The 22815-nt window shown below is 40.9% G+C and overlaps 1 protein-coding gene and 1 long non-coding RNA gene across 6 annotated transcripts in view; one reads left to right on the top strand and one right to left on the bottom strand.

Annotated features, from left to right (window-relative positions):
- LOC129210261 (uncharacterized) lies at positions 1 to 14574 on the top strand. 2 transcript variants are annotated; one of them, XR_008578358.1, is made up of 5 exons: positions 1 to 136; positions 8200 to 8286; positions 8373 to 8544; positions 9363 to 9472; positions 14441 to 14574. It is a non-coding gene; the product is annotated as an uncharacterized LOC129210261 (long non-coding RNA). The 2 variants fall into 2 exon arrangements; XR_008578359.1 differs by lacking the exon at positions 14441 to 14574 and adding an exon at positions 9776 to 11400.
- Positions 5659 to 22815, bottom strand: part of USP44 (ubiquitin specific peptidase 44) — a 22955-nt gene continuing 5798 nt past the window's right edge. For 3 of the 4 annotated variants that reach the window (XM_054835987.1, XM_054836005.1, XM_054836014.1), the window contains exons 2-6: positions 20619 to 22133; positions 9064 to 9262; positions 8476 to 8584; positions 7457 to 7662; positions 5659 to 7076 (exon numbers count right to left, since the gene is read on the bottom strand). In XM_054835987.1, coding sequence (XP_054691962.1) covers positions 6877 to 7076; positions 7457 to 7662; positions 8476 to 8584; positions 9064 to 9262; positions 20619 to 22133 — 2229 coding nt within the window. In that variant the 3' untranslated portion in view covers positions 5659 to 6876. Of the gene's footprint in view, positions 7077 to 7456; positions 7663 to 8473; positions 8585 to 9050; positions 9263 to 20618; positions 22134 to 22815 lie in introns of those variants that run through there. The other variant, XM_054835996.1, reaches the window with a different exon arrangement.

Raw genomic sequence — 22815 nt, forward strand, 5'->3', positions numbered from 1 at the left:
GTACATTTATTGGAGGTGCCGAAGTAGAGAGTTCAGAACCTGCTTTGCAGGGTTTTTCCTTTACGCAGACCTTGAGAGACACACACATCGTTAGAGAACGTACAGCTGAACCTCACAATCTGTCCTTCTGATGAAGGTATGGCCTAAGATTTTCCTAACTGGGAGACTAATTTTAGACTCAAACAACATACTTCTCCTCTTAGATGTGGGGTTTGTGTTTGGTTTGTGTTCCCCACCCACTTTTTGATCACCTGCTTGAATAAGTCTTCAATCTAAATAAGTTCTGTTAGTTTCATGGAGCCTTGTACTAGTTTTCTGACTGAAGTAGCGAAGTTTGTCTTGTGTTTAACGGCGTTAGCAGCACCCTAATGCAGCGCAGGCACCCTCAGGTTGTGGGAGTCTGTACCAGGCTGTTGAAATGTTTAAAGCCTGCCCTCTCTCCAGTACACAGAGAGCAGGGTGAGGCAGAAACTTTTGACTCCAGCTTGCAAAAGCAAACTGAACTTGACTTCTGTCCCAAACAAAAAAAACCCTCTATTGTATTAAAGTCCAAGTGAAAGCCTCTGGCAGTTGGCAAGAAAGCAAGGGGCTGGAGCTGGAGCTGGGTGTGGGAGGTCTGTGACAAATCCTTTTTATAGTGCAGGATGGGGAAAATGGGGCTGGTGGATATGAATGCAGCCAGCCATGGAGTAGGGATGGGTTTGGTCATCTTTGTTTCTCAAAGGTGCTGCATCTTGGGTACGTTGTAGAAAATAGATTTTGTTAAAACTACAGGGACTTTCCAGCTAAAGGCCAGATTCTACTGCTTTTACTTGAATCGAGGAGGCAGTAGTATTCAGAGTCACAGAATCACCAGATGGTTTCTGTTGAAAGGGACCTTAAAGGTCATCTAGTTCCAACCCCCCTGCCATGGGCAGGGACACCCTCCACTAGACCAGGTTGCCCAAAGCCCCATCCAACCTGGCCTGGAACACTTCCAGGGAGGGGGCATCCACAGCTTCTCTGGGCAACCTGTTCTAGTGCCTCACCACCCTCACAGGGAAGAATTTCTTTCTCATATCTAATCTAAATCTACCCTCTTAGTTTAAACCTATAGTTGTCCTATTACTCCATGCCTTTGTAAACAGTCTCTCTCCAGCTTTCCTGTAGGCCCTCTTTAGGTGCTGGAAGGCAGCAATTAAATCTCCCAGGAGCCTTCTCTTCCCCAGGCTGAACCACCCCAACTCTCTCAGCCTGTCCTCATAGGAGAGGTGCTCCAGCCCTCTGATCAGCTTTGTGGCCCTCCTCTGGACTCACTCCAACAGCTCCATGTCTCTCTTGTACTGGGGACCCCAGAGCTGGATGCAGTACCCAGGTGGGTTCTCGTGAGAGCAGAGTAGAGGAGCATGGGTCTCCTTTTCAAAACTGTTTTCTGCTTGTGTGTTGATGGTAGATTCCCTTGGAGTTTCACACTTCACATTTTGGCTTAAAATTCCCACCTTACAAGAAAGATCAGGGGGTTCCTTTTTTAGTGGCAGATTTTCTTAAAAAATGGAAATAAACATGGTGCTAAGTAGCAACTGTATGGAATATCCCCAGGGACGTACTCCTCTACTTCAGACTCTAGCTTGTGGACTAATGAAGCAGCAGTTCTAGCACTAGCTTTGTGAAGCTGCTGTGTAGCAACCTGCCCTGCGAGAGGCCAGGGGTTTTAAGGGCGAGTACAACCGCAACGGTCCAAAGAAGAGGCCGAAACAGGACATCTAGGGAGGGAGGTAAAGTTGCTGTTACAGTGAGAAAGCTGCTGTTGCATCTTCCAACGTCATTGTGTTGTGTTACCATCAGTATATCAAAATAACGTCTGTGTTACAAAACAGGACAAAACTGGAGTAAGATGGTATCATTGAAACTTAATGATGCAATGTGTAAACATGACTGGAATTTGTTCCTTTGATTTTTACAGGTGGTATTTGGAGGTAGAGGAACTTTGCAAAATCCTATTTATTTCAAATATTTTTCTTACAGGAAGGAAGAAGAGCATTAGGCTTTTTATAGTTAATCCGTTTGACAGGATTTTGTGCTTCCAACTTGTTGGTACTCGGCATTCTGTGAAACATCAATCAGCTGTCCAGAAACAAAGGCAGGCAGTGTATTTTCTTAAATCATTCACAAAATAATGTTTCTGCCAAATGGCTTTATGAAGGTGTGTTTAGAGATAAAGACCATGTAAGATGAGAAAACAACAGCATGCTTTGAAGCGGGATGTTATTTTTATGTGAAGTTTTTCTAGAGAATTTTTTTTTCCTACAAGGAATCAAGAGGCAGTTCTGTTTTCATAATTTGCAATGTTTGAATACTTTTAAAGTAAAAGCAAAAATAGACAACTGTGCTGTGCCTCTTTCAAGATTTTTGTAGCAAAAACTGATTTGTGTTTTTTGCCAAGACAGTCACCCAACTCATAACTAAGGTTAGAAGTCATAGAGATTTTAGTTTTTCTTTTATACTGGTGCTGACCTCTCTTCTTTTGCAAAGCTACCGCACTTTAAAAAAAGTATGAAACCCATGTAGACTAGTCAGCAGTTAAAATAAAGCAAGCCTTTTGCCTAGTTCTTTTTGAGCTTTAGAAGTCTGCTTTCCGAGTTTTTGAAATTAACTTTTTTTCCCCCCCTCAGGCCAAATCTCTGAACCCCTTAAATTGGAGAGCCCTGTATAGAAGCCTTATTTACCACTAGATAAAAGTGAGGATGCATAATCCCAGTGCACGTTGTCTGGATGCATATAGCCATTACCACCTGGGACTGGCAAATGGTATTAGTTTGCAGTTTAAGAATGGGCTGTGACCTGCAGGATGTGTGGGAATGCGCTCTCCGCACATTCACAGATGATACAAAATGGGGAGCAGCGTCTGACACACCAGCGGGGGGCACTACCACCCAGCGGGAGTGGGACAGGCTGGGGAAATGGGCCAACAGAAACCTCATGCAGCTCAACAACGGGCAATGCCCAGTCCTGCGCCTGGGCAGGAATAACCCCAGGCACCGGCACGGGCTGGGCAGCAGCTCCCCAGAGAAGGACTTCGGGGCCTCGATGAACGAGCTGACCCCGAGCCAGCAACGCGCCCCTGCAGCAAGGCAGGCCAGCGGCCCCCGGGGCTGCGTCAGGCAGAGCATCGCCAGCAGATCCAGGGAGGTGATCCTTCCCGCTCCTCAGCCCTGGGGACATGCTGCTGCAGCGCTGGGCCCAGCGCTGCCTTTCCCAGTACAAGATACGGACTTAACTGGAGTAAGCCCAGCAAAGGGCCAGGAAGATGATGAAAGAAAGGGCTTGGAGCATCTGACACATGAGGGGAGGCTGAGGGAGCTGGGAGTGTTCAGCCTGGAGAAGGGAAGCTTGGGGGGATCTTACCCTTGTGTGTAAACACCTGATGGGGGAAGCAAAGAAGGTGGAGCCAGGCTCTTCTCAGTGGTGCCCACTGACAGGACAGAGGAAACAGGCACAAGCGGAAACACAGGAGCTTCCATTGAGCCAGAAGAAGAAACTGTTTGCACTGTGAGGATGGTCTACACTGCCACAGGCTGCTGGAGAGGTTGTGGTGTCTCCACCCTTGGAGCTACTGAAAACCTGAGTGCACACAGCCCTCAGCAACCTGTTCTAGTTGATGCTGCTTTGAGCAGAGTCAGACTCTACAATCTCCAGAGGCCCCTTCCGCTATCAGTTTTGTGTACTCTCAGATGTAGTTGGTATGTGGCTAGTTAAGGCACAGTAAGTACCGATTCCCTGGTGTTTCTGGGGAAAAAAAATCCAGCCTCTCTCCTGAAGAACTGAGGAAGGGCGTGTCAGCAAGTGATCTCAAAAATACATGCAAAACTGTAATTACTGGAAACATTTCTGTCTTGGGCGATAGTCTGTATGTTCACACTGTGGTTGGCTGCTGCATTACTATTATGGAGTGTTACCATGTGTGTGAGGGGGTCCTGACCTTTTCATTAACAGTAATTGCTGAACAAGTGCTTTACCAAGTTCCTAGAAGCACCGATGGTTTGTGCAATGAGAGGAAATTCAGCAAGGGCAGCATATGGAGCTCCAGGTAATCAGGTAGCAGGTATCTGGGCTGGAGACAGCTCTTAGCATGGTAACAGTGGAGCTGAACCTGCAACCTGAACTTGGTTTTCTGAATGTAGATTAAAATGAAGGTGGAGCCAAGGGTTATGGCTTCTTGAGATGCTTTCACATGACTACTCTCATGCAAGTAACTTAGCTACCAGACCAGCTGATAAAGGAGGGAGTTCTGGAACCACCAGGTGCATTTACCTGGGTCTCTTCTGATATAACAGACCACTCCACCCAACCATACCCCTGTTGCCGATATAGGTGCTGACGTGCTGGACCCCTAGCTTTGCCAGTCTGCAGACCTCCTGCCAGTGAGTTGTGGAAGTCCGGCCCCAGGAACAGCTGCTGCCAAAACAGATGGGTGGCCTTTAATCAAACAGCTGTCTGGTTTCCTAAGGCCTACAGCATGACATAGGCTTCTGCCCTGGCTGTGGTATTTCTGCTGATTTTGTCACTGATGCTGAACCTTGCCACTTCCTTGGCTCTAGTTAGAGCTCTATTTTTAATACTTACTAGAGTGAAGGAAAGCAGAATATAAGCACATAGGCTCATGCTGTGCTTAAGCCTTACTCTAGATAAAGGGTGGAGAGCTAGTTACATGAACCAGCAAGTATTAAGAAGTAAAGCAGAAGCTGTTGAGAAGCTCATCCTCATGCTGGATGGCAGTAATCACCTCTCTCCTCCCCGCTCCTTGGATTAGGACTAGAACTCTATGTTTGTGCATGCCCTTTTGCCTTCCTTTCTCTTGTTCTACCCAAGAGAGCACCAATGGGAAGAAAGCAGAATTTGCTTTTGCTAAGCTAATGATGTCTTTTAGAGAAAGCCCTGAGACTTGGTAATGCTTGCTGCAATGAGAGGAAATGCAGGGAAGAGCCATAAACACAGCCTAGGCAATCCTTCTAGAAAAAAATGGCAGGAAAAGATCTTTCTACGGGACTTGAGTATGTGCATAATGCTGATGATTGATTGAGGCTAATGAACTCCTCTCACCTCCCATCGCTCTCTGCCAGTCCCAAGCTAGACTCTTCCATTAATGCTTGAGTCTCTCAGTATCCCTACGTATCTGGTCGAGATGCTCTCGGGGGGAGAGGTATGAGAATTCTGAAAGGCAAATAGCACAAGTCTTTCCCCTTCCTTTCTATTCCCCTGAACTACCTCTAAGTAGAAAGAAGTGTTTGAAGTAGAAAGGGTCAAGAGAGAAGGGACGTATTTGAACGACTGCACAGTCGTAACACGTAGATTTTCAGAACACCTCCGAGGTGTCCCATGGCTAAAAAAAAAAAACAAAAAAAGGACCAAACTGCTTTTGCACATGTAATTTGGATAAGCACAAGGTGAAGAAAGTTTGAGATCTGAGGCCACTATGTGCTCGTTATAATGTGGCATCTCTCATAAACACAGATAGAAATGGTAGGGAAAGTCATGAATAAAACCAGCTGTTAAATCAGTGACAGATGGCCAAAGTGGTCTTATAGTTAATGTCTTAGCCCATGTTAGGCACAGTTTAAAAATACTTTTTAAAAAAAAGTTGTAATGATAATGTAGGAACCAATTCCAGTACACGCATGGTTTTCTGTCCACATCAAGGCATTTTATTGAGGTATAAACTTTGCAGAAGATGAGGTAACAATCTGCATAGGACTTATGCAAAATAACTTCACAATTAAAATTTACTTGGCATTAACTAGTGTATGTGGAGAACGACTGCTAATTCCTGCTTGTTCGATTCTCCTCAATGCACAGTTCTGTTAATGCTAGTGGTAGGACCACGGAGAAGGTACAGCAGTTGTAGCTAATGAAACCAGTCAGATTGAAATTGCTTTCATACAAATTTTACAGCTTCTTTTCAGTAGTTTGTGTTAGAGATTACTGAAACAGACAACACTTGCTGCAATTTAAAGTAAGCTTGTCCAATGCAAGAAAGGGGGTGCTAACATTCTTGTAGCAATAACAGTGGGGTGGGTGAGTGTGGTGATGTTGGGCTTTTTTTAAGAAAGATTTTGAAGTTATTGGAATAAAAAGCCCCTGGTTGTCAAAGTCAGTGCTTTGAATTTGGCACTTGAGTTGTCAGGCTTCTTAAGGCAAAAACATGGAAGTCTTGGTAAAGGTACATTCCTGTGCTATTAAATGCTTCTCTTCCATACTTATGTGAAAATAAGTACATGCTCTATTTCCTCAATTTCAGATTTTAAGAAATTCTATCAGTGTATCTTTAGTGTAGTTCCCTTGAAGCTTGCAAAATAATTTCACTTCAGTCATGAAGAATATACAGAAAGTTTCCTACAGGAAGTTCAGTTACTGTTTGACGTGTAAAACATTCCTTGCTGGTGAATGTTAATATTCTAAGACCTAGTAGCAATTCCTGCAGACAGTAAGAATCATGGTATCATTAGAACTATACTATAAAATGTACACAAGCATATATAGAAAATTAACCAGAGAAATACCAGTTGCACATTGAAAATCATTTTTCTAAACCAATTCAAAAAGATTATCAAAATACAAAACCAGCTTAAAAAACAGCCTGAGGTAAGAGTTAAATGCAAATAGCAATCTTTTCCTTAAAAAAATAGCTGTATTGAAATTCTAGGTACTTAGAAAATTACTTACTGTCAATAAAAACTTTTACTAACAATTGTAAAGAGTACTTTAACTAATACAAAAGTATATAAACATTGTACACAGATTCAAAGTAAAAAAGTACATTACTGTACTTTCATTTCATTTAAAAATATATAGTTATGACGATTCAAACTTTTACCATACACACAGTTAACTGGCTTTGGATTAGCTGCTACTGCTGTCCATGGAGCAGTCAGCTAAATCTGTGTGCTGCTGACTTTCAGCTGTGCTAGGACACGGTATTTTACCACGTCCATTTGCCTGAGTAAGTCGTTGGCTGTAAAACAAAATGTAAGCTTGAGCCTTGCATACTTCTTCCATAGTGCACATGTTGAGTTTCGAATCATTGCAGTGTACCCAAAATCCTGCAGTGAAGAAATACACCAAAAAAAGTCATCGGATGCTGATTTGAGGTAATTGCATTGCATTTAATAATTAATTAGTGACTCCCGTTTAACAAGTTGTGTAGAAATAGTATACTGTTTCAGTTGATCTAGTATGTTTGCCTCTAGATGTTAAAAGCCCAGCTTAGCTTCCTCAGATTTATGAGAGTTTATAGCCAGAACACATTTAACAAGCTAATACAAAAACTGAACTGTTTTGGTTAACAGAACTGCAATTCTCATTCCAGGCCGTTCAGCTACAAGCAACTCCCTTTCGGTTTGAGAAAAGACAGTAAACTTATCAGTCTAGAATTACAAACATTCCTTTCTCCCACCCTCCTTATTTCACATCTGGTTCCTACCTCCTTCTGAATTGTAGCAGTAGGCAGTGTAGTGCCCTGAGCCAAATCCTTTCCCGTGATGCATTACCACAGCAGACAAGTCGTAGATAAAGCAGTCAGGTAGGAGAGACTTGAGCGTTTCTCTGCAGCAGTAAGGCTCCATGTTCAGCATCTGATCAAAATTAACGTGTACGCCAATCTTCTCACGATGATTGCGTCCTGACCACCTGGAAAATTAAGTCAAAGGGAAACTTACATTCTTTCAAAGAAAGAACACAGCATTCTGAATTATGTTTTAACATAGCAAGTGGTATTTTCACTATTGTCTTTGTGCAGAAAATAAATGCTTAATTTGCGTACTTTTTTTCTAGGCTTCCTATTTCACTTCTTTATTCCAAGGCCTTTTAAAATGTGTCTGTCTATGGTACCTACTATTCTCATCTTCCAAAATACCCATCTTAAGATCTGTGTAAGGGTGAGTGGGAAGCACTTCCCACGTACTATAATATCTCATTGGTATTTCTGATTTATTCCGTCTCATTTCCAGTTTCCTTTGTATTTGTGAAACACTCTGTACTAATGCGTGGACTAAGAGTTCACAGAGAAGCAGTCTCCGCTTCCTTACTCTCGGGCTACTGCATTAATGTATTTGTTTATAAGAGGGTTACATGACACTTCCACTGAATACAATCTCGATTTCTACATTAGTGAATACGAGCATTTACTCTACCTAAAGGTAACACAGGATTAATTTTTACCAACAGAGTTCACAGCAAGGTTAGTAGGTTTTGTTTGAAAAGAAGGATGAAATAATTCTGGCATTGAAGTGACAAGCAGCTGGAATCCAAAAGGTCAGTTCTCTACTTATAGTGTATCTTATTGATGCTTAAATTAAACAAGAAAATAAGTTTCTAATAATTATTTGTCATTGTGCTAGTGAAAGGAAATGAAACTGATGCTGAAAAACATTGACCCCAAACAACGGAAGAGTGGGACTGAATTGGTCAGTTTGCAACACTGTACGTTGTGGTACTACTTACCTAAACCGTTTAAGGTGTAATCTGAGAACCTGAGGTAGTCGACACACCATAAGCTGCTTCTGAGCTTCTGTGAGTATAACTGGTTTAGAAGAAAACTTTCTTCGTTTTGCTGAGGCCAAACACACAGTTACATAATACAAATCTCGATAACAGCCTTGTATTTCAGTCTAAGATTTATCCATCAAATTCGGGTGGACCTAAATAGCTATCGTATGTGCCTCCTTATAAAAGGATACACTCTCAAGAGCCATTTTGCAAGGATTATTTTATGATGCAAGTATAAAATACCTGTGGTCACTTAGGTTAGTCACCTTAATTTAAAAAGGTGATGGGTTCTTCAGCTGGGATCAGAATCCCCATTAGTGTGTGATCAGACTTTCTCTAAGAGAAGCATCACACTTTAAAACATCCTTTGAACTATTCCATCTTCTAGATGGCAAGTAAAAGCTGTCAAGTGACCACACCAGGACTTTGTTTGCAACACACTTTTTAGGACTTAATAGTATTTTCCTTCCACGCTTTCACAGTCAGTTTACTTTATATTTTACACAGAGAATGTATGCATGAGTACATACTGCCTTTACTCACTGTTGCACTGATCACATGCATATATCTTTCCTTCCAAAGCTTCAGTTTCTGTAAACTTGGCCAGCATTTCTGTCAGCAGACAGGGATACTGAGACGACATCTCCTTCCCATTGCAGTGATACCTCTCAGGAAACTCCAGGGACAGGTCCCAGAAAGGTTCTATGGTATTTGATTTATTGTCACAGGCAAGACATGTAACCTGTAAAACAGTATTTCACCAGTTGCTTACACTCAAAAACTTACTTTGCTAAAAGTGTGCCATAACATAGCTCTACAAAAAAACTATTTTTTTTTCCTAGAGATAACTGATGCAACCAAAGACAAGAAGACATAGTTATTTAACAAAAGAAATTATACACCTAATTTCTGTTCTCTGAAGCAACATATCCAATACTCTTATCCCAAACAGGTAAGTGTTCTTATGTTTTACTGAGAAACAAAAACAGTGTTAAAATGGTCTGCCTGGGACTGTCCAAGAGAAAGCAGCTGGTGGACTCTCAGGAGTCTTTTTCCAAAAAGAAACATTCCAAAGGAAAATTTACATGAGAGAGAGAAACTATAGTTTAGGTTAATTTAAATAAAAAAAAAACCAGCTGGGGATTTTAAAGTCATATCCTTCTTACTTTGTAAGTCTTCCAGGGAAGCCTGGATTAGGAAGCACACTTCTTCAAAGAAAAATTAACAGGTAAAAATAATTTATATCTTCTTTCAGTAAGTGGATCCATCGTCACACTAGGGAAAGGACAAGCAGTAAGACAACATAAATAAAATGTCAAGAAGTGAAGTGAGTCAACCTGGAAAATGCAGATAATACAGCAGAGGACAATTAATTTATGCTAACATTCAATATTTAGGAAAGTAAGTTAAAAGCAGCAGCTCTTCCACGCTGTAATGGCAACACATTAGGTATCAATTTGTAATGCAGCCTTGTAAAAGCCAGCTCAAGCTGTTTATAAAGAGTGTCACATCGTTTGAGTTCTTCCTCCAAAGGACCTCCACCCTTCCATGATCCATGTGGATGAATAACTTTTATTAGCAGTTCAACCTATGCAGTAGTCAAACTCCATTTAGACTGTAAGAAGCATAGTTCATAAAGGCTATAAGGAAATAACCAGTAAATACCAAGTGCGTGTGTGAGGCTAAAGACATGTTCACCTAAGTATGTTCAATGCAATGAAGTACAGTACAATCCTGGAGTAATTACCTGAGTTTTCTACTGTTAATGTATTTATTGGCTTATAAGTTGCAGTTGACCACTAATTCAAGCAGCTCTAACCTCACTGTTCTAGCAAAGATGCATTCTGAAATTAAGTTAAATTTTAACTGGGCTCAGATAGATAGCTTTGACAGAACTTTCATAAGCATCCAACATGTTCCCACCCCCTTCCCCAACAATTAAACTTTCCCACCAAAAAGATTAACAGAACTCAAAATTTTTATACAGGACCAACTGTCAGGATACCGTTATTTGTCAGCTCAGAATAACAGCCCAGTGTGATGAGACACCACCATTCAGGTTTTACAGTAAATGGAGTATCATGTATGTCCCTAAATTTGCACCACGAGGGTAAATAATTGCCAAATTAAATCTCTATAAGCATGCTTCCTATTTAGGAAAATACCACAAGTTGTTTGGAACAACTAATACAAAGATGTAGTAATAAAGGAATGAAAATCCACGAGGGATCCAAATATTGTTATTTCACAGGCACGCCTTTGTGTTGCTGTTCTACATAGATTCAGTGTAGTTCAGTTAGGTTAGTAAGCCTACACAAGTGTAAAAATACATTGTTCTGTTCAAGAGCTCCTTTATTTTCCGCTGAAGCTGTTATGTAATTATTAACCCTGCTTTGCCTGTTATTTCATGATCATTTATATAAGGACAGATCTGCCACCTAACAGTACCTTCCTCCTAGGTGTTCCTGTGAGTAATTATTTAATGCATTCATTAGCTACGACAGCTTATACACAATCTATGCATTAGCTGTATCTAATGTGCGTATGTATTTGTGCACCAGGATACACGTTTAGCAGTGGAGTTAGGAAAGCTATTAGCTGCCTTAAGTTGTAAGAAGGAAACGCCACTGCCTTGTTCTTAGAAAATAAAACTTCGAACTTACATGGCAGAAAGAGGAGAATCTTCTGTTTTAATTTACACTGACAGAAGCTTCTTTTGTAAGTGCTAACATCTGGCAACGTTTCAAAGCCACAAACTATTAGTAATTCAGAGCTGGAATCTAGACTTGGAGACAAAATGATATGTTTGGCCACAGTTCAAGCTAACTCCAGCATAAACACAGAATGACTAATAGATTTCTGCTGTACAAATGGGGGGTTTTGTTGGGCCAAAAGTTTATTTAATTGACAAGTTACTTAAGAATTTGTTACACATGAATGCACAGTGAAGATTAATGGGCTCAGGATGGAGTACATACATGAACTCAGAACAGATAATTTTAACAAGTTCTGAGGTTTTACATTTAATGTGTAATGTTAACAATCTAGGTTATTTTACGATCCTCTTTCCCAACTGGTTAATAAGTACTATCCCAAAGAAAAAAGATACCCAACCCCCCCCCCAAAGAAAAAGAAAATGAATCGAGCTTCCAATTTTTGCCTCTCAATAAAACAAAAAAGATAAACGGATGCAACAGTGCTGCTTCTCACCTTGTCATGCAACTGTGAGCAAACCTGCTTTGTGTTAACAAAATCCTGTACTGATATAGAGCTGTACTTACTTCCTAAATGCAAGACACTCCTCCTCACTATGAGGCTGCAGCAGAGTTAAACTCCTAAGAGTTATCTGGGATTTGTGTATTTGCCACCAGCCAAGTAACCTGACGTATTTGGGTAAGCATACAGCCAACCGTCGTATCAGCCGCTGTGCACTAACTGCTCCTGTACACACTTGCATTCAGTGGTAAATGAGGTAAATCAGGGCTGGAACAAAGGTTGGAAGTATTTTTCTTAGCCAGCCCTGAGCTTCGAAATTGGCTTATTCAACAAGTAGGAGGATCCCTACCCTTCTGTGGAATCCATCTGCACTGGCCTGACCATCAGCACGGGCTTCACAACACTTCCATCACTTCTCACTCTGTCCTACAAGGGACTCCTTTATCTCCCACTCCACTACCATTCCCACAGTACAACCCAGATTTTCCTTTTTCATGAAAAGCACTGAAATTGTATAAACTGTATAAACGTGGTTGAACAAGATCTGAGATTTTTATTAAAAAAAACCAAAACCAAAAAAACCCCAAACATGAACTCAAAGGGCTGGCAAAAACTTGATGTATCTGTCAAATGTAACTCTCTATGGTATGAGTATGCACAACAGTAACAGGGAAGTGAGTCTGCTCTAGCAATCTGGTTAGTGACTTCTCTCTTTTCATGACCGCATTTTCCAAATTCAAAGTTCGATTTCACATCCCCATTATATTCCATAACTGCTATTTTAGGAAGCCTTAATACTGTCATTTATAACAAAACTACATGAGAAGTTTACATTAGATCAAAGAAAATAAATTACTGTTTTTAGCTAGTCTGAAAACTCTGCCTTACGTTCTGCCCTGACCACCCTCTCATGCCTTGAAACCCGGGTACTATATACAATTGTTTGGTTAAAGCTTAGTATTCAATCATGGGCCAAAGGCCAGACTGAAGAGATGGATCAAATTGCTTGATTCAAGCTAAGCATGGAGGCCACTCAGACAAGCATCATTGTGCCCACAATAATTTGATGGACAGCCACTGCCCCAGATGGCATTCAGCCTAAATGCAGCCAAAGAAAATAGTTAACATATTGCTGCAAAAGAAGCCAACTCCGTCAACTGTTTTGCCTATGTTCCCTGTACTTGCATGAAGAGAGACAACTGTTACCGTCTCTGCTCCAATTCTGTTTTGGTTTTTAAGAACATTAAGATGGCCAGTCCTGTTTTTGTGCTTTCACTACTACTAAAGTTTTCACTATATAAGACATATATCAAAAGAGTAGCAATTGAATTTTTCCACAGCAAAGTAATCAAAGTAGAAGGGGATTTCTAGGATGCTGCTATAATATAGAATTCCACATGACAGTCCATCCATACCGTATTTCTTCAGTTATAAAAAGAACTAAGCTTTGTAGTGATGAGCATACACCATCATCAAAATGATCGTATCTATTTAACAGAATAACATAAGCATAACCACAGCAAACTGTGGTCTGTGATTCAGTGGCCTCCTAAATATTAACTTAAAATGTCACTTTCACCTATTTGGAAAGCAACTTGACAACCATTTTGTGATTCAGGCAACAGATAAAAACACAGAGACTAATACCAGAATACAGAAATCAGTATACAGGTAATGGATGGTCTAAGTGCAAGTCCTCCTATTACCTACCTGAAATTCACATAATTTTTAATAGTCTATTCATTGTGAGACTTAATATGCAGCACTGTATGATAGTCACCCTCCGTATTCTCCCTCAAACTTTAATTCACAGCACACTACCCAAAACTGAATGGCTTCAAACAACCCAAAGATTGCACATTTCCTCCAATCTGTCCTGAAATACAGCAGTTGAGCAAGTAAATGGAGCAAGACTTGCAAGGAGAGGCACTGCCTCCTAAAACTTTAAACATAATTTACACACTACTTCACTCGCTGGGTTTTGGCATATTCATTACTCTTGAGCACTGCACGCTGTTGTTCTGCCATGCTGAGTGGGGCTGGGGCAGGGGCATTTTGCTCAAATTCAGTCTTAAACATTAGTAAGTAATCAAGCCATTTTGGTTTTTTTTAAGTATGCCTAGAGATATCAAATCAAGTTCTTAGTAGGCATTGCTAAAATAAATCGTGAATAATTGGGAAAAAACCTCATAACCCAAGGTAGGTTTGTCCTAAGAAGAAACAGTAACTAATCACAACTTTGCTGTAGAGGAAACTTGTTACTAAATCATCATAGGCACTGCTCTTCACTTTCACTGCTGTTTGATGTTGCTGTAATGGAAATCTAGACAAAGAGCTTTATGTAAGGCACCAGACTCAAAAGCAGTGGAATCAAAACCCAACCCAATTCAAAACCCAACCCAAACAAAACAGTTTCTAAAGGGTTCCTCACCACTCCAAAAAGATGTTAAAATTACATTGGCTAGGTATTTCTTTGATCATTTATATGAAATTTGATTTTAGTCAACAGCACTCTATAAAGAAATCATCAACTACTTACTGCTTTGCAACATGCACTAGTTCAGTAAAATGCTACATTCATAATTCAACATTAATTTTCTTCCTTGAATTATTTAATTTTCTTCCTTGAACTACTTGCCAAGCAGCTTTCACATAAATCAGCATAAATCTTACTTTTTCTCCTCCCTTTCTGGGTCTTTTTTAGCCACAGAAAATACCAATTGTCCTTCTTCTGCTTGCCTAGAATTAGAAACTATCCCTGATCAAACTGAAAGAACAGAAGGAGCTGGCTAATGGCTTTTCAAGGGCGTCTTCCATCTTTCAAAGGTCCTGGCAAGATCTGAGGAGGTTCCCGAGGACAGGAATAAAGCAAGTGTCACCCCTGTCTACAAGGATGAGGACCTGGGGAACTACAAGCCAATCAGTGTTACCTTGATCTGCGGGAAGACTGATGGAGCAAATAATCCTGGAAACCATTTCCAAAGATATTAAGGATAAGGTGATGATCGGGAGCAGGCACCGTGGATTTATGATGGGAAAATCATGCTTCACCAACCTGATAGCCTTCTTCATACAATGAGATGACTGGTACAGATAACCAGTGGACTAGTGGAAAACAGTGGATGTTGTTTATCATTACTTCAGTGAGGCCTGCAACACTGTATCCCATAACATGCCCACAGTGCATGCAGGCTAGATAAATGGTCAGTGAAGTGGACTGGAAATTGAATGAACTGCCAGGCTCAACACTCTGTGGTCAGCGGGATGAAATGCAGCTGGAGCCCAGCCACTAGTGGTGCACCCCAGCAGAAGTTACTTGGGCCAATTCTGTTAAACCCTTGGCAAGTCTGCAGATGATACAAAATGGGGAGCAGCGTCTGACACACCAGCGGGGGGCACTACCACCCAGCGGGAGTGGGACAGGCTGGGGAAATGGGCCAACAGAAACCTCATGCAGCTCAACAACGGGCAATGCCCAGTCCTGCGCCTGGGCAGGAATAACCCCAGGCACCGGCACGGGCTGGGCAGCAGCTCCCCAGAGAAGGACTTCGGGGCCTCGATGAACGAGCTGACCCCGAGCCAGCAACGCGCCCCTGCAGCAAGGCAGGCCAGCGGCCCCCGGGGCTGCGTCAGGCAGAGCATCGCCAGCAGATCCAGGGAGGTGATCCTTCCCGCTCCTCAGCCCTGGGGACATGCTGCTGCAGCGCTGGGCCCAGCGCTGCCTTTCCCAGTACAAGATACGGACTTAACTGGAGTAAGCCCAGCAAAGGGCCAGGAAGATGATGAAAGAAAGGGCTTGGAGCATCTGACACATGAGGGGAGGCTGAGGGAGCTGGGAGTGTTCAGCCTGGAGAAGGGAAGCTTGGGGGGATCTTACCCTTGTGTGTAAACACCTGATGGGGGAAGCAAAGAAGATGGAGCCAGGCTCTTCTCAGTGGTGCCCACTGACAGGACAGAGGAAACAGGCACAAGCGGAAACACAGGAGCTTCCATTGAGCCAGAAGAAGAAACTGTTTGCACTGTGAGGATGGTCTACACTGCCACAGGCTGCTGGAGAGGTTGTGGTGTCTCCACCCTTGGAGCTACTGAAAACCCGAGTGCACACAGCCCTCAGCAACCTGTTCTAGTTGATGCTGCTTTGAGCAGAGTTGGACTAGATTTCCAGAGGCCCTTTCCAACCTCAACTATTGTGTGTGTGTGTGTGCTCATGTGTGTATGTGCATGCTCATGTGTGTATGTGCATGTGCAAAAGTGCATATGAACTTAACTGTCGGGAATTTATCATGAAAATGAAGAATGAAAGCTGAGCAACCAAGGGAAGACAAACAATCTCAGGTAACAAAAATGTTTTCCAAAATAATCATTGGCTCTTCAGAGACTGTTTTGACTAGTTATTTTGTTATTATTAGATTCAAATATACCTTTACATCTCTTCACACAAGAATACCAGATTAATTAATTTGAATTGTTATTTTGGCATTATTTAAGAGTAGGTGAAAATACTTAGAAACATCTTGTTTGGCTTACAGAAGAGTGGGGTTTTTTTACTGGTAATTCTCATGACGAGAGGCTTATTTTGAACTTTAATAAGTTTTTTACAGTTTTACCAACACAGTGGCCAAAAAGCACAAGATATATGAAACAGCCAGTATCTATTTTCCTTAATAACTACCACTGCTTAGTTCCAGTAAGATTTGTACTATTATATGGGTTGAACTGGAGGAGTTATTTTGTGCAATTCATCTGGGACTTATGTGTGCTATACTCTAATGTCAAGAGTGCCTCCAGATCAGCTGTATCAGAAACACATTTCTATTCTTTCACCATTTTTGATGTCTTGATAGTCTTGACTGAAGACTTTTTGTCTGAGCCAATATTAAATATCAATTTAATACTAAAATCTTCAAAAATGCAGTTTAAAATGGCCCTCTCTCAAGCAATCAAAACCTGTGTGTACTTAAATGTTATCCTAAGGGTAAACCAATTTAGTTAAAAAGCTGAACTTCAACAGGTAAAAGCTACATTTACACATAAGACTTTGCCAGCACAAATATCTGCAAATTTCCCAGATCTGCTAGACTAGCTTCCTAGATCGGCTACATTGTCTGGACCATCTTTCACATGTACTTCATACTAGTTTCCCTCTCTCCCTCCTCCCGGTATAAATCATCCTGACAAAAAATTTAATACTGGTATAACTACACACACCAGAGTTTCTCCTAGTATGATTTCTGCAGACATATGGGGGACAATTCTCCCAATGCAGTGCTGAAAATATACATTTACTTTGACAGCTAAAATCGGCTATTTCAATCTCTGTTTTTCTGTTTTGTTTGTTTTTTTTTTTTTAAATACACCTGCCCACTTCCTTGCTTAATATGGACAAAACTTGAAATATAGTTTTAAAATTGTTGCATACTGTGCTATTCAGCTGGGAACATTTAAAAACACAAGCCAAAAAAACCCTTGAGGGAGATAGTGGCTAACCTACTTCAGCTCTTGAAGCATACTTCAAAGATCTGTGGATCAGTATGGGTCAGTTTACCACTGGCATGTAACTTCATAGTGCAGTATTTTCCTCCTTTCCCATTGAAGGATCAAGGACAGGAGACAGTGTTACCTTCCACAAGAGTACAAGCACTGAGGCACTGAAAAGAACTGGCATTTTAGTAGATATACTGGCATCTGCTTGCAGTCCTAGTGGGGTTGAGAAGGACGAGCCACTGCTCCAGCAGATCTGCCTCTGAAAGCACAGGTTTGCAAGACACAGACTCCTTTGCCAAATAAGTCCTACACCACAACCTTCTCCAGGCAATCACTGGAGGAAAACTAGCACGTGAAAAAGGATAGAACAGAGCGGAAGGGTTTTGTAGCTATATATCCTATCTCTACTTCCCTTAGATGTACTGGGTATTGAAGTTTCACAATCGGTACCGCAGAGTAAAAAGCTCTAATCCTAAAAAGTATATTGGAATAATAAAAAAAAAAGTCAAGAGGCAACCCACCCATGCTATTCTTTGAGTTACTCATTACCTAACTTAGTATTCCATAAAATAGTAAAAGATTTCAAATAGTAGATGAGGATGACTTACTTTAAATCAGCTCAGAACATAACAAACCAAAACCAACTAACTCATATAAAAGGTGCAATTGTTTTGACATCACCTAAAGCTTTTTCTAGTTATCAAAAAGTAATCTGGTAAGATCCTTACACACCTCTCCTTTCTTAATCTTAGATCCTAAATTCAGTTGCAGTGCTGAACCAGGCAGCCATTTCAATAGCAACAGAACGGTGGCAAACTTAGGATTATGACTTCCCTTAAAGTTAAAATAGAACAGCTAGAAGAAGAGGGAAATGTTTTATCGCACATGCAAAAGCAATGTGAAACCTAAGTAAACATACAGCTTATCTGCATTGTAAGTGATCCTCTGTGTACTATGTATCAAGAGTAGTTCATAGTATTCCTGAGGTTTGAAGGTCAAGAAGATTGACTTGACTGTCTCACAGAATCAAATATCTTCACTATTTTCAATACAAAGGGATAGTAAGTATAACTTTTTAAGTGATCCTGAAATGGAAGGCAACTGCTGCACAGAATCAAGCTTCTCAATTCCCCTTCTTCACTGAATTAAGATATAGCTTATTAAATACTCTAGACTAAAATTCCATTCTATTTTTAATAAATTTAAGTGGCTACAGCTCCAACTATCTTCTACAGAGAAATTGTTACAGATTGTAGGCAGATAAAGGTAAGCCTGCAAGGACAAAGCGTACACTCCTTGCTTTTAAGAGCTAACATTGTCAAAGATATGATGACATATCAAGAAATCATTCATATTTTTCTTCAGCCCTACATGGATGTTGTCTTGCCTTTTTTTGTTAACTTCATTACAGCAGTTTGTGCCAGTTCTGACAAAAGCCTAGCAAAATCACGATGCAGGAATCTTACTGAGGAAAGTAATTGCCTAATAAGAGGTTTTTAAAGCTCATCCTTCCATGTGCAAACACCACGGTCTGAATCATTAAGATGACCTAAATAAATTTTATCAAGGAGGAAATTTAAATGTTCAGGGCTTACTTTTTGCTTTTAATACTTATAATGTTCAAAAGCACACGTGAAGACCAAACTGGAAGAAAGGAGTGGCAGAAGACAAAGGGAACATTAGGAGGTAAAGTGTTGGACACTGTGGGAACTGCTTAATGAGCCAAGGAAAAAATTCTACAGATAACAGCCTCAATACTGTTTTCCATGTTCCTCTCACTCGAGGCATTTTGAAATTCATCAAGACCGTGTTTTGCATGTAGACACTGACCACCTGCAGTAAAAAAGCTGTGTGTTGTAGTCACAGAAGTCACAGGATGGCTCAAAACTGTTTAATTCCCTTTCAGTCTTACTCGATGACACTTGAGTGAATTCTCACTATTCCCCTCCCTGGTTTCAGGAAGGTGGGAGGGTTTCTAGTCACAAGCCTCTTCATATAACAAAGCTAAAAACATGCAAAAGTGGTACTACTGAAATAGTGCTTGTGTCTTCAGAGCCTGGAAAATTTTTCCAAAAAATGAATCCTGTAGGAAGGCTTGGAATGTAACCAAACCTTGTCAGTAAACTTAAGCAACTATTTTGTTTTACCAACAAAGTTACTATTTTGGAGAGGAATGTGATTTTCAAATAAAGCTTTACTGACATAATATACTAGGCACTTACATTAGCACAACCCTGATACAAGATAATTAATTACCCCGAGGAAAGGAAGTATGCCAACAGAAATGGTCTTACACTGGGCCAAATGGAAGGTAGAGCATGATCTGGTTTTAACAGATAACAGTTTCTAGTAGTTACACAAAACCTAAGATGACCTAAAGGCTAACATATGCTGCAAACAACCCTAATTTTAAAAGGCCTGTTATATTATAAAGTTTACAGATATCATAGCAGCAAGCAATCCTACTTTAGTCTAAACCCACCTGGGATTCTAGCTTCACATACTGAAATATTACACCATCAATCAAAGAGTCAGAATAACGGTAACATCCACATTCTTGTTAATTTGTGTTAAACCTCTACTCCTTCACAAAACATATCCATTAAAGGCTTCTGCACTCCCTCAGTAACGTTTGCATGCATACTAAAGACCAGTTCCAGGGGGCCAAGACTTTCTCAAGCTCTGCTCCTGCTGCAATGTGGCTAGTTTTCAGATAAATTCAAGAGAAACCAGCAGCTGTTTGTTCAGTCAGTTCTCAGACGCTTCTACACGCACACAGTTAGGATATGCATAATAGTAAGTGGACACATTGAAGTACCTAACAGGAAGCCGAGGAAAACAAACAAAAAACAAAAAAGGAGAGTAGTCAGGCACAAAAAAGGAAAACAACCATTGCCTCCACCTCACAAATTTGGTTCCTGTGTTGACAGAGCCTTGTAACAGAAAAGTAGTATTCCTGTATATAGCATCATGACAGGCAATTACTTTGTAGTAATTAATCTCAAATTCAAGGTATTTACTGATAAAATTCCCTGCTTGGCATCCCTTACCTAGTCAGTTTCCACTTAGCCAAGATTAACAGCTTCCTTAACACCTTTTATCTAGTATCACCACAGTGATAAAATTGTAAATTCTTTATTCCTGCAAATTAGCTGGTGCTAAATAGCAAAGTCAGATATTTCTCAGCAGTTGCAAAGACCAAACTTAACACTTTTATGTTTATCAGGTGACTCTTCTACTTTAAGTTTTAGGAGTACCCAAATGACCTTTCTTCTGAAATCATGTGTATTATATCCTCTCCATCCCTCCTCGGTAGTTATAAACCTATTAACCTTTGAAGTATGCCCATTACTGACCAGTATAAATCATTACACACCTTAAAAAATTATAAAACATACCTGACTTAATAGCTGTCCATGAAAAATGTTGTTAACCACATTCAAAACCTGTTTTATAAGTTTTCTTTGAGAAGCAGGGATGAGCGCTGGGTATCTGGTCCCTGTAGTCTCCAGTTCCTGCTGCACTTTATCCAAAAGTTCACAGAGAAATTCCTGAGCATCTTGTTGGGCATATCCTCTGAAGGCTGGAATTAGTCTCCACACAGAATGAAGCATGGCAAAAGGAGACACCAGCGCCCATTTCCCAGACCACATAACTTGGAACAGAGTATGCAGCTCATGACAGAGGGAAATATGCTTTGAACTGGGCTCCCTGGGCTGAATAAGTTCCATATTTCTACTTTTTGATGCTCCTCCACTTAATCCAGAGGATAAACTAGGCCGCCTCACAGAAGAGGATCCCTTTACTTTCTCTTGGTTCTCAGTCACATGTAATGTTGAGGCAGCTATTGACAGATGTTTAGATGAAGACCTGGTTTTACCATTGGCTGCTGTTGCCAGCAGTTCCTGAGTTTGGTTGAGATCAAGCTTTAAAAAGCATTCTCGAAAAATAAGTAAGTGACTTAATACCTGCAGGATAGAATTCATATAGCATGTATTTCCCAGGTTTCTCAGTCCTGTTACCCCAGGAGTCACTGTGGGCCTTCGTTTAATTGGAGAGTCACTTATTTTTTTCAATCTTACTTCATCTGAGGTATAAATATTTTTCAACTCTGCCACAGATTCCATGTTCTGTGATGTTTTTTGCAGGCAGGGTGCTGTTTCTGAGGACATTCTAATCTGATTTTGTAAACGACTGCTCTTTCTCGGAGGCATCTTTTCCATCTCTGCTTTCAACTCGCGCTTTCGTTCTTGTCTTCTCTTCCTAGCTTTGTCCCTTCTTTCCTCTGCTTCTTCCTGATGCCTTTCTTCTTCCAAAATCTTTTTTCCAGTAGGTGTCAACTCAAGCCATGATCTGAATATTTTGCCCAAGAACGCATGCCGTCGGTGCCAGAGAGCTGTGAACATGCGATCTTCACTCCGAAGCAAGGCTTGGGCACCACCATGTGAAAGATAAGAATCGTCACTTGTAGCCATAGAACGCAAAGTCCTCCCACTTCGAGTAGTGCAGTCATAGTTTTGACTCTTGATTGCACTTAATGTACTTCGCAACAGTTTTAAATCACCAGTTGCATTATCATTAAGAACATAATCATCACAGAGATAACAGAAAACATACAGCTCATTTACTTCCAATGCCACTGGGTGACTGCTCTCCTGAAAGTGCTTTAGTGCATGTTCTTCAATATATCTTCCACACGCCACATGTGAGCAGCTGAGGCACGCCCACACAGATTCGGTAGTATTGCAGTCCACACAATGCCATTTCTGAGGATTCAGAATGGAGTGATCTTGGGCCAGTCGCAGACGACCTATGTGCTTACACTTATCCATTGTTAAAACTGAAATTGCAGAGATACGCTGGCAAAACACATCATCCAAACTATTTTCTGTCCGTGATATTTCAATCTGCAACTAAAAAAAAAAAAAAAGTTGTAAGTTACAGTTCATAAATACCCAACTGTATCACTTTTACACGTGTCAGTATACCAAAATCATATACTTGAGGTTAAGGTCAGGATCTTCACCCAACTAAGTCTCACCAAACATACAAAGGCACTCAGTCCTATGGAGCCGCAATCGACATTATCAACAGCAATTCAGACTAAACGGTCTGAATAACACTGTTTACATTCCCAGTACCTCCTGGGTCAGGACTTAAGCATACTAGCTACACTTTAGATTAGGCCTGTTTTTTTCAAAGGAGCACAAATTTAGTTGAAAGACAGTTATAGAGTTTGGATACAAACGCAACTTCAAATGGGACAGGTTGCCCAGAAAAGCTGTGGACACCTCATCCCTGGAAGTTTTCAAGGCCAGGTTGGATGGGGCTCTGAGCAACCTGATCTAGTGGAGAGTGTCCCTGCCCACGGCAGGGGGGTTGGACCACATGATCTTTGAAGGTCCCTTCCATGACTCTAAAATGCTCCCACTAATCCTATCCCTAAGCATACAGGTGCAGAAGTGCAAAGTTCACTTAAATTTATTATGTTTACACAGTGCCAACAGTTCAGACAAATGAGGCTTTATACAACTCAAACCCTTAATTAAACCACACCTTTAATTAAATCACTGCACCTTTGTGCTCAGGCAAGCC

This window comes from Grus americana, chromosome 1 (genome assembly GCF_028858705.1).
Source record: "Grus americana isolate bGruAme1 chromosome 1, bGruAme1.mat, whole genome shotgun sequence".
Lineage (NCBI taxonomy): Eukaryota > Metazoa > Chordata > Aves > Gruiformes > Gruidae > Grus > Grus americana.